At 43.3% G+C, this 12,332-nt stretch overlaps 2 protein-coding genes across 14 annotated transcripts in view; both read right to left on the bottom strand.

Moving 5' to 3' along the window:
• The window catches only part of LOC140470706 (histone H3), a 375,678-nt gene extending 368,431 nt beyond the window's left edge, over positions 1-7,247 (bottom strand). For 12 of the 13 annotated variants that reach the window (XM_072566741.1, XM_072566736.1, XM_072566735.1 and 9 more), the window contains exon 1: positions 4,725-7,247. In XM_072566741.1, coding sequence (XP_072422842.1) covers positions 6,829-7,239 — 411 coding nt within the window. In that variant the 5' untranslated portion in view covers positions 7,240-7,247 and the 3' untranslated portion in view covers positions 4,725-6,828. Of the gene's footprint in view, positions 1-3,842; positions 4,296-4,724 lie in introns of those variants that run through there. The other variant, XM_072566743.1, reaches the window with a different exon arrangement.
• A 541-nt stretch (positions 7,248-7,788) lies between these two features.
• LOC140470660 (histone H1-like) lies at positions 7,789-9,264 on the bottom strand. Its single transcript, XM_072566697.1, has one exon. The coding sequence runs from the start codon at positions 9,255-9,257 to the stop codon at positions 8,577-8,579; it is 681 nt and encodes a 226-aa protein (XP_072422798.1). The 5' UTR covers positions 9,258-9,264; the 3' UTR covers positions 7,789-8,576.
• Between the last annotated feature and the right edge of the window lie 3,068 nt (positions 9,265-12,332).

The following is a 12,332-nucleotide window of genomic DNA, read 5'->3' as shown; positions in this document are numbered from 1 at the left end:
GCCCTGGTTGTAGAACTCAATATTGGGTCCAGAAGGCTGTTGTATTCCCAAGCAGAAAATGAGGTACTGTTCTTCCAGCTTGCACTGAGTTTTAGCTGGAGCACTGCAGCAGGCCTGAGGCAGAGATGTTCATCGGGGAACTGGGTGGTGTGTTGAAGTGGCAGGTAAGTGGAAGCTCAGGGTCTTGTTTTCTGGATGGAATGTAGGTGTTGGCAAAGTGGACACCCAATCTACACTCAGTTTCCCCAGAATAGAGAAGACCATGTGGCAGCTCAGAAAATGCACACATTCAGTTCTGAGGAAGGGTCACTAGACCTCAAATGTAACTCTGATTTCTTGTTATCAATCTCTACCTGTCAGTTTCTCCTGTGAATATGAGTGTGTCATTACCAAACCATACATGTCAACTTAAGTAATTTGAAACAGAGTGTTATCAATCTGTACCAATAAGTTTCTACTTTGTGAATGAGAATGTTTTCCTCTGAAATGTCCTGCCATGTGCATTTGAGTGTGATGGACCAATCTGTCCCTGTTATGCTCTGTGTAACTCAGGATGTAGCTGTGAATCTGTATTTGTCAACGTCTAGTTTATAAATGTGCAAATGCGTTCATCAGATTGTACCTGCCAGCATTTTTGAAGTGTGCGTAGGATTTGGGGGGGTGGTGTTTAAGTATCATGCTCTCCCTTTCAGTTTCAACAGAGTGAATGTGTGAGAGCAGCCATCAATCTCCACCTGTCAGTTTTTGTTATGTCCACATGAAAGTTCAGGAATTGAGCTAACCTTGTCAGTTTGTGCTGTGTGACTGAACGTCAAGTGCTGAATCAGTACCAGTCACTTTCAATTCTCATGCATCAAAAGTTGCTTAATTCGCTGACAGCCAATAATATTCTATGAGTCCAATGGTGACAAGGAATCTATTCTTGTTTGCCATCTGGTTCACTAATGTCCTTTAAGGAAGGAAGCTGCCATCCTTACCTGGTCTGGCCTACATGTGTCTCCAGACACATAACTATCCCCTGGGAAGTTAGGGCTGGGCAATAAATGCTGGCCTCACCAGTAATTCTCTCATCCCATGAATGAATTTAGGAAAAATAATTCTCTGTGACTGTGGTTGATTCTGTGATAGTAGATTTTAGGGTGTTGTGATTGGGCCTTAATCTCTTCTGCATCATGTCATTTATAGTAGAGTCACAGAATTGGTCCAGCCATTCAGCCCATTTGTGTCCAGACTGGGACATTTTGTTCTTCACCTGTTCTCCATTCTAGTTTCCGTAACTGTTGGGATCCTGAACTTTATCGACTCACTGCCACTATCTCTATCTGAATGCTAATTTGAGATTATTTCTGCCGTTACCTGTCTTTGATAACTATAGAGCCAGTTTTGTTCTGTGGGCAATAGTATCAGGTAGAGTATGTGGATCTCATTCTCTTTCCACGTTCAGCTGTGTTTTTTGGTCTGAGTGTAGGATAAACTTGATCAATATTCACTAACCTTTTGTGATTGAGGGATTAATGTTATTTTTGCTATGAATCTGAATTTTGTTGCATTCAGACTGTTTAAATATATTTTGTGTTTGCAGGAGTCTTTATCAGTTGCTGCTGGACACTAAGATATAACATTTGACACTAACTGAAATGATTAATGGTTTGGTGAATCAATTTATGACTGTCCATATTTGGACATATCTGGGCCTAAATTTCGTTTTTTTTTCCCTTTCAGCATTAACTGGCTGTGTGTGAGTGAGTTTTCTGTTGTGCTGCCAATCTGTATCACTTTAAAGGAGTGGCACTGGTCTAGATCACACTGACACTTTTTTTTATGTCGCCTTGTGTTTCCCGTTCTGCATGTAATGATCTGATACACTTTATGAGGTGGGTTTAATCCCTTATAAATCAGTGTTTCATATATTTAAAAAGTATGGAAATGCTTCTGCATTACTCAGGTCCTCAACCACAATGTGTGTGTGGAGAAAGTGTGTGTTCATCAGCACCAGGCTCAGTGTGAGAATGAGATTCATTTACTCTCTGATACTAGATATCAATGTGCTCCTTATTCTTGGTTATTGTGTTTCACAGTGCTTCAGTGTCATCCAAATTGAAACATGTCCCTTTTAGTAATTGCTACTGTACTTCAGTGTTCAAACTTCTGCTACTTGACATGAATGAGGTACTATCCATTGCCACTGGAGTCAGCGCCTGTCTATGAAAGTGGATGTGTTTGTATATCTGTTAATCTCTGGCACTGCACATGGAGTTCAATAATGTCCACAGCCAATGTTCTTTAGCTTTCGTGCCTGTAGGATCCATGGACAACTGAACATACAATACATTGCAGCAGAAAAACATCTGTGCTTTTCTTCAGACTTTTGTAACTCCTTTAGTGCAGAGTCTAACCGGGAACAATAGGGATATCAAGGTCTGGTTTTCAGAATGCTGTCAATTTTTGCATTGTGACATGTTTTAACCAGTGAATTAATGATCAGTATTCACCGAACTCATTTGCAACGAAGTGAACACTTCAACTGCATTGCAGCTGACTGACCACAGTGTTCCTTGTACAGGAAAGAGAATTGGCCAATTCTATTTTATTTACCAATGTGGACAGGATCTGGTGCAAGCCACTAGCAGACTCTTGTGTTGCTCTATGGTATGGAGGGGAAAATCAAAAGGTCTTTTATTTTCCACCATTCTGCGAAGAATAGTTCAATAAATTGAATTTAACAATTTAAATATCAACTCCTGTTGGAAAAAAAAAGAGCAGCTTGACAAACCGACCAATTTTGGCTTTCTCTTTCATTCTGCAATGACTTAAATAGTAATGATCCAATTCCAATGACTCCTTCAGAAAACTATATCCTGATTCCTTGCTTTTTTTTTGTACTATAATGAAGGGCGGGTCAAGAGGAATATAGGGCTCTTCATAGAAAATCAAAATGAATTTTGAAATACATATATAGAATAATTTTAAAAAATCTTTCTTGCTGCATAACTACAAAATGATGAAATGGAGAATGAGGTTACGATACAGATGGAGATGACAGCTTCTCTGCTGCCATGATAGTTTTACGAAAATGGAATGCTGGCTGAAAGGAAATAGAATTGTTAGCTCAGTCAACTGTTATGTTGTTGTAGACTGTCTTTGATCAGTCAGACTTAATAATTTGAAGAGACTTATTCTGTGCTGAAAATTTCTTTGACTTGAGATCTGAGAGTAGAAATCAGTTTGATGAAATGTTTTCTGCTAGTTGTGGTGTATATGGATTTTCATTACTTTTAGATGTTGGAATGAGTATTTCAGGATGGTGTACAAATTTGCAACAATTGTTAATCAGTCAGTAGCTGTGTGTGAGAGAATGGTATGTGTGCATGTGTATGCAAGCACACATAAGAGGGTGGGTTGGAGATGGTGGTTATGTGTACGTCAGGCTATGGCTCAGAGGTTCATTCGGAATTTACACTGTTTAGTTGTTGTGCCTTTCACACAGGACTACTATTTATCAAAAGATTAATTATCAAAAGATTAATTTTGTCCATCTCAGTTACTGATAATGCCAAAGTTTCCTTCTAGATCTTCAGAAATCCTTGCTGTAACAATGTAACAGAATGATCTGTTTGTTCACCTTGACTGTAATTTTAAAATTGCCTTCATTACATGTGGAGTTAATACAGTTCCTGAATGTATATTTCATAAGAGGATACAATCTATCCCTCTTCTGATGTTGCAAATGATAATTGACTAAGCATCATGGCATTTATTGGAACTGAGCTGTCGTGCATTGAACATAGAACATAGAAGAATACAGCGCAGTACAGGCCCTTCGGCCCTCGATGTTGCGTCGATCAAAGCCCACCTAACCTACACTAACCCACTATCCTCCATATACCTATCCAATGCCCGCTTAAATACCCATAAAGAGGGAGAGTCCACCACTGCTACTGGCAGGGCATTCCATGAACGTACGACTCGCTGAGTGAAGAACCTACCCCGAACATCAGTCCTATATCTACCCCCCCTTAATTTAAAGCTATGCCCCCTTGTATTGAGTATACTTTTTATTGAGTATAGAGAGAAATCAAAAAAATATATTGCATCACTTGTGTTTGACTCTTGGATTGAATGTATACTTCTGGAAATTAAGGTCAATGTGTATCTGACTCAATCCACTCTGACTGTAGAAAGGATGTTCTCCAATCTGACAACAGTAACATATCTGCTGGTTGTTAGAAGCAGCTGGTCACACTTGGCTTTGTACTGAGGAAATATTACATTGTCTTGGTCCATAAATCATTTGCCTGGAGGAAGACAAGAGGGATATTTCCTGTAAATCACCAACAGCTAAGTAGAAACTGATCAACTGATCAATGCAATATTTAGGTCATGATCATGATAATTCTGTTTTTAAACAGGGCAAGGTGAACAGAACAAGGACTAGTTACACTCTAGCTCTGAGCTCCTCCCAGTCTTTTTTTTCTGTTTGCGAAATTCCAAAACAATTTACTAATGTACAAAAATTAACCAACATCTGCAAGTTCAATATTCAGCTCCCAATACATTAACTGTTGAAGGAAGAACAACAGGCACTACTTTCACATTTAGATATACTGTCCTTTAATTACCTACTATTCGTAACAAACAGCATGAAATAGAAGCCAAACAATGAATTTCCATCCGTATTCCATCTCGGCCTCTTACAAACAGCCCCCGGTTCTCCCTGAACTCACCCCGAATCAGTCCCGGTCTCGGAGCCCCCTCTGTGTCCCAGGCTCCCATCCCGATGTGCTGCTGGAAGGAGCCTGCTGTTCCCTCCCTTCCCTGGGCGCTGATCTCTCCATTGCGGTCTGTTTCAAACAAACCTCTTGTACTCACTGAGTAAATGCTCCTCAATGGCAGCGCTGGGGGAGGGCCTCACGCATGCGCTCCTCTACTCAGGAACAGTCAGCTTTGGAGGAAGGGCAGCATCGCGCATGCGCCTAAGGATGCAGGAATAAATTATACAGTAAATGAGGCTTTCTGCTGGCGGTGAGAGATTATCAAAATGAACCGAGATCAAACCAGAGCAGGACTGCGACAGCAAATATGTTTTTGCTGTTGTCAGAACAAGTGCAAAAAGGCTGGGCGATATTAAAATATTGTCTAAAGACGATTAATGAGCTCAGTCGGAAGAACGTTCTGTAATGTTTAATGAACATATCGGAGTGCTTTCGAAACGTCAAATGACGGGATTAATTGCAGATTGTATTTATTGGCGCTTGTTTTTGTTTCTGCCAGTTCTTCAGATGCAGAAAAGGAAAAAAGTAGAAAGAGATAGATGCAGTCAAGCAAATGAATGAGCGAGATTGTCTGAAGTATATCTTTATAACCTAATTAACAAGTCTTGCTTAATTCCCCTCTGAACGACGTTCTCCTTTTTAATACATCATTTTTCTAAGTAAAACATACTCCGTTATTTGTGAAATGGCGGGCTTTTCAAATTGGAAGGAAAGGGGTTGATGATATGGCGCTGGCATCAAGAGTAGTACCCTCTCCTCCGATTCTCGGGAGCATATTAAACATTAGTGATTTTTTTTTCTGTTTGCTGCTATTTGCTCAAGTCACTCTCTAATATTTGATTATTCCAGGAGCGATAAGAGCCGGTTGGGGTGTGACTCCTGTGAGCCACTCGGAAACAAAAGAAGTGCTCCTTTTCTTACAGACCCACTGGTGGATACATTAGACATTTGTCTTTAAATTTCGAAAACTCCGCGCGGGTTCTGTTATGTTGCAAAATAGTGTAAATAAGAGCTTTCTGCTGTCGGTGAGAAGCTTTCAAAATGAACCGAGATCAAACTAGAACAGTTACCGGACTGGAATAGTTAATATGGAGCTTTTGCAATAAGGGAGCACGGTATTAAAATAATATCTAAAGGCGGTGTTCGTTATTAATGCGCTCACGCTGAAGAACGCTCATGAAATCCTCACAGGGCTGAATGAGTGTCTTCGGAGGGAAATGAATACCACCTCGAATCCTTCAAATAGCTTCTAGCCTCATTAATTTACAAATTTTCTTTCGGGTAATGACTAAATACGAATGCTCCCGTCTCGGATCTACATTTCGGCAGGATTTTCAAATTTGAAAGAAAACGGTTGACGATTTGGCGCCATGTTTTCCCGCCTGCTTTTTCAACAATGATCATATAGTTACAGCTGGTGGGAACACCCAGGGAGACCGTGAGGACAGTATGTAATCCGGAATTAATACTACTATAATGAAGCATGTGAAAGTTACATAACATTCTATATTCTAATAACTGGCGCGTGTGCGATCGGTGTCTTCAACTAACGCCCCTGAAATGCATTACGGACGTCACGCCATGTTCCAATGTCTGCGATCGTTTGACTGGCGCGATCTGTTACTTTATGGTTTAAACCGACTCCCCGTTAATGTTCTACTCGGGCCCTGTACAATAAGCAAATTACGATACCAATGTCTGCAAGCAAGAGTTCGATCTCTTAGTACCAAATCTTTCCCATGCCCAAACGGCAAAATATATTAACACCGAGACAGAGAATTCGCGGGAAATTATAATCCAATACCACGTTAAAATTGTATTCCACAATCTGCCATAATAAATTCTGCGACACGGGAGATTTCATTAGATATGACTTGCCTGCCTATGCCAATACTGCTTACAACTCATTCCCTATTTATTTCCTAGTCTTACAATTACAATATTAACACAAATCGTCTCCCGCTCTCTCTGGATGGTTTAGTGGCTCTGAAAAGAGCCTTTGTGTCTTTCTCTCTCTCTCTCTCGGGGTGAATGTGCAGGGTCGGCCAGGTTCCGTTTAGGCGCGCTCCCCACGGATCCGGCGGGCCAGCTGGATGTCTTTGGGCATGATGGTGACCCGCTTGGCGTGGATGGCGCACAGATTGGTGTCCTCAAACAGTCCCACCAGGTAAGCCTCGCTGGCCTCCTGCAGGGCCATCACCGCCGAGCTCTGGAAGCGCAGGTCGGTCTTGAAGTCCTGAGCGATCTCTCGCACCAGCCGCTGGAAGGGCAGTTTGCGGATCAGCAGCTCGGTGGATTTCTGGTAGCGGCGGATCTCCCGCAGAGCCACCGTACCGGGCCTGTAGCGATGAGGCTTCTTCACTCCGCCCGTGGCCGGAGCGCTCTTGCGGGCCGCTTTGGTCGCCAGCTGCTTGCGGGGAGCTTTCCCTCCGGTGGATTTGCGCGCTGTCTGCTTGGTTCGGGCCATTCTCTCCGACTCTCCGTAACACACACAGGCTGCTGCTGTCAATACTGAGGCTGCTGCGGTGCTGCCTGTTTAAGGGAATGGAGAGCCCGCCCTAGAGCTGGGATTGGATACAGCCCTGTCCCTCAACCCACAGAGAAACAGCTCCGGAAGGGACAGGAAAGGGCAGGAAAAGAATTGTTGGAGGCTGATTGGGTAACGTGAAATGACAGTTGGTTAGTTTGAAAATGCCCGCCGAATTCACTCTGACAAACCCTGAGATTAAATTAAACATAAAGGCAGGAAAAGAATTGTTGGAGTCTGATTGGTTCAATTGGAATGTCAGTTGGTCAATTTTAAAATACCCGCCGAATTTATCCTCAAAAACCTTGAGATTAAAGTAACCATTAAAACGCAAAACACCATCCGTCTTAAACTGTCATCGCGGACAGGAGGCGGGATCATTGTCTGATCTGTCTTTAACAGGCAGGAGGAAAGGCGGGGTTTAAAACAGCCCAGACAAACTGAACAACCGAACGTGTACCGGCCGTGAATCAATCGGAACCCCGCCAATTTAAACATCTTAAAAGCTAATACAGTGTACACCGATAAAAGGACAGAATCTCACTTTATGATTAGATTACCCACAGTGTGGAGACAGGCTCTTCGGTCCAACAAGTCCACACTGACCCTCCGAAGAGCAACCCCACCCAGACACTTTCCCCAACATTTACCCCTGACGAATCCATCTAACACTATGTGCAATTTAGCATAGCCAATTCACCTGACCTGCACATCTTTGGACTGTGGGAGGAAACCGGAGCATCCAGAGGAAACCCACGCAGACAAGGGGAGAATGTGCAAACTCCACACAAACGTCCCTGGCACTGTGAGGCATCAGTGCTAACCACTGAGCCACCGTGCCTCCCTTTTTTTTTGTATTACCCCCAGATTGTAATTAGCCTGAAGACAATGTGGAATTGTTGTCTGAACTGTCTGTAACAGGCAGATGGAAGGAATATCCACAGGGTAGCAGAATCAAAACTGAACAAAGTAACATTCCTGAACGGGTCAATGAAATGCAAATACTACAATATGTCACATTCATGACTCGGTAGAGTTGTAAGTCGCGAAGTGAAATAACCAGATGGAGATTAACAAACCCTCTCTATATGATACCTTACCGATTCACAGGTCTCCACTCTCGTAAACCATGGCATGACTGTGAGTTATTCAGATCAATTAATATCCCGGCTCGACGCCGGGAAACATTGGATCCGGGCTCAGCTCTTTCCTGAGAGATGTGGGTGGCTCTGATAAGAGCCTTTGGGTTCAGATGGTTATATATTACACTCACTGGTTCATTTCTTTGCTGCTGTCTTGGTCACTTTCGCTTTGGGCTTGGCCTTGCCTTTAGCCAGTTTGCTGAGGGGTTTGGGGGCTTTAGGGCCCTTGGTCTTTTTCACCTTCTTCACGGGAGTCCGTTTCTTTGGCGCTGCTTTGCTCACCGCTTTCTTTGGCGATACCGTCTTCTTGCCGCTCGCTTTCTTGGCTGGGGATTTCTTGACAGTCGCTTTCTTTGCAGGGGATTTCTTGACTGTCGCTTTCTTGGCCTGAGATTTCTTTGCTGTCACCTTCTTGACCGGTGATTTCTTCACGGCCGGTTTCTTGGCGGCCGCTGATGTTCCCGCCTTCTTTCCCGCTTTTGCCTTGACTGGATTCTTTGGGAGTTTGAAGGAGCCGGAGACGCCCTGGCCCTTGAACAGAACAAGGGAGCCGTTCGCCAGGCACCTCCTGATACTCATCTTGATCTGTGCATTTCGCTTTCCCACATCAATCCCGCTTCTCTCCAGCGCCTTCTTTATAGCGGACAGAGACGTCCCTTTGCGATCCTTGATATCCCCGACAACCTTCAGAATCAGCTCTCCCAATCCGGGACCGGCTGGTTTTTTCCTGGGAGCGACCGCCTTCTTCTTGGGAGCCTTGGCTTTGGTGGGAGCGGAGGCTGGAGGAGCCGTTTCGGCAGCTGCACTGTCGCTCATGTTGAGAACTCTGCGCTGAATCTCTCTCTGAGTCAGTCTGAACTGGGTCAGCAATGAAGCTGCTGGCGGCGGCACTGAGCAACTTGAAGGCAGCGAGCGGACGGCGCAGGGACAACCTGCCGTCAGCTCCCTGCTCCTGCTGCCTCTCTGTGTTTCTCTAACGGCTTAAACTCTCCGATTCCTCTGAAATTCCGCCTCTCCAGAGAGCCAGGCTCGATTGTTCCTGAGCCAGACAAGGGAAGGTTTGCGACTGAAAAGTTTTCACTTGAAAAGATATCTCCGCTGTCGAGTTAAACGCATTTTGCTGCCGCACAGATCGAGCTCTTTGAGCTGAGCGCTGACATTGTCGGTACCTTTAGACTGAAATCTTGAAATCAACGAATACATTGTCTTAAATTCTACCTTTGGGGTCTAGTGGGGGAGCCGGGGAATAAGTTGAATTGAAAATGTTTTTGATTTTCACAAGAGAGACCCAGAAATATCATAATAATCGCGGACACACAAACACAGTTACGTTCGACTAACCGGCCGCCCTTTTCCGACAGCCTCTCTGATACAATATTCACATTCACACAGTCACACGCCAGAAATATCACCAAATGTAAGTGTGGAAGGATAGAATGTCTCCTCCTTTCAGCCTTTGCTGCGGTGTCCAGGGAGTTAGTTGTAGTTTTTCTCCTCAGTAACTGTTACACTCTCATCAGCTCCACTGTTTACATCCTCAAAGACGGCCAGTCGGTTTGTCAAGCTTAGAAGACAGAACAGCGTGCCCTGGAACACGGCCTTCATGTCCATGCTGATTCTAGTAGATCCTGAATACTGTTTTGCCAAATGCTTCGCAATTGAATCTTTCATTTTGATTTTTTCCCTGCAGACTGACTGGTCTATAGTTCACAATTTTATACCTACCTCCCTTTTCCATTGGATTGCTTACACTCGCTAGCCCCCAATCTGTGTGAATTATTGCAGAGCTTATAGAATCTTGGAACATGACCATCACTGCATCCAGTATTACTCAGCCCACTACATTAAATACTGTGGGATGAAGATGATCAAGGACTGGTGTTTCCCAACCTTCAATCCTATCCAATGTCCCAACATCATTTCCCAAATAGACTGATTTGGTTCAGTTCTTCCCTCTCACTGAACTCACCAATATCACTACTGTGTTAGTTGTGTGAACATTTGTGAACAGAAAACAATAGTATGTTCGTGATTTTTGAGACATTTTCATTCCCCATTTTGAGCTTCCCTCTTTAATGTTGTAAGTGGCATATGGTCCTCTTTGCTAACCTATTAATGTTCATTTCTCTCTTCACACATTTATTAGTGTTTTAGCAGTTTTTTAAAAAAACGGTTTCCACTTTTTTCTTCATTTGTTCTTTGTTAGTTAAATCGCGTTTCGCAGTCATTTGTTGAATTTGGATGAGTTTGCAGCCTTCCCGTCTCGCTATATTTCCTCCCAAATTGTAGGCCTTTTCTTTGGACCAAAAACTATTTTAAGTAGTTGTTTCACGTTTCGCAACATTCTTTTTATAGGAGAGAGACCAGAATTGCACATAATACTCCAAAAGTGCCATTACCAATGTTCTGTAAACCCATAACATGTTCTCCTAAGTCACATACTCAAAGCTCTGACCAGTAAAGGAAAACATATCAAATGCCTTCTTTGCTATCCTGTCTAACTATAACTCCACGTTCAAGTAACAACAAACCTGCATTCCTACGTCTCTTAGTTCAGCAACACTCCACAGGACCTTTATATTAAGTGTGTAAGTCGTGCCCTGATTTGCCTTTCCAATTGCAGCAGTTCAATTTAAATCAGTATGAGCCAAGTATGCCTCTCCTGGGTCCAGTGGTACATCTGATCGAGATACTTTCTTCCATCTCCCTGTTGCTATTGTACAGGTCCCACCTTCCCCAGAAGGCATCCCAATTATCTCGATATCTGAAGCCCTCCCTCCTACACCAGCTGCGCAGCCACGTGTTCCATTATAAGAATAGGCTGGGACTTCTGTTCTCTGGAGCCTAAGATCTTGATGGGTGATAGAGTTTTGACAATCATGAGAGTTAAAAGTAAGGGGAATGGTAGGTTTCTTTTTCTATGGTAAGAGACTGCAAGACAATGAGATATATTTTTAAGGTAAAAGGAAAAAGATTTTAAAAGTTTTTTTTAAACTGCATAGATTGTGTGGAATTAACTTCGAAAGGGGGTGATGCATATGGACACAGTCACAATGTTGAAAAGACATTTAGATAAGTATATCATTGTTAAGATTTTGGAGGATCTGTTTCTGTGCTATTTGACTGACCCTTGCACAGGTGTTCCGGTTTGATCTCCGTTCATTTTGAAAGCTTCGAAACTACAGCAGAAAGTCTCACTTAGAGCACTGTGCAATCAAACAACACCCTCAGTGTATGGACATTTAACTGTAAAATGAATCTAACCGTGGAATTCAAAGATAGGGCAATTCTGTTTGGCAGAGGTGGGTATTGCAGATGCTGGAGATTAGAGGGGTGCTTGAAACGTACAGCAGTTTAGGCAGCATCTGAAGCAGGAAAATCGATGTTTCAGGCAAAAGCCTTTCCTTTTGTCCAAAATGTCGATTTTCCTGCTCCTCGGATGCTGCCTGACCCGCTGTGCTTTTCCAGCACCACACTAATGTTGACTCCCTTCTATTTGCCGGAGAAGAAAATCCGGGTCATACCCCACAGGGGCGGGTAGCTCCAGAACTGGTCCCGTATTAAACAGCAACTTGACCAACTCGAAGAAGCTGAAACATGACTGTTGCCTCCATTATGCTCCCTATCTACGGCCAGGGAAAGGAATCTATACAGGAACTCATTCGAGAATAAAACAGAGGGTCAGCGACCACTCATTACAAACTTACTCGCGGCACTGGGCAATTCAGCTCTTCCCAAATGCAATTCAAGATAACGTGAAACTGCCTGTGGGCGGGAAGTACAGGGACTGAGTCAATCATTTATAAGACGATAATTAAAGACACGGACCACAGACATCTACAAGCAATAAAAATAATGTACTCCGAGCACTATTAAGATTGCGTTGTACCG

The sequence above is a fragment of the Chiloscyllium punctatum genome, chromosome 52 (assembly GCF_047496795.1).
Source record: "Chiloscyllium punctatum isolate Juve2018m chromosome 52, sChiPun1.3, whole genome shotgun sequence".
Lineage (NCBI taxonomy): Eukaryota > Metazoa > Chordata > Chondrichthyes > Orectolobiformes > Hemiscylliidae > Chiloscyllium > Chiloscyllium punctatum.
This window is presented reverse-complemented; position numbering and strand designations above follow the sequence as displayed.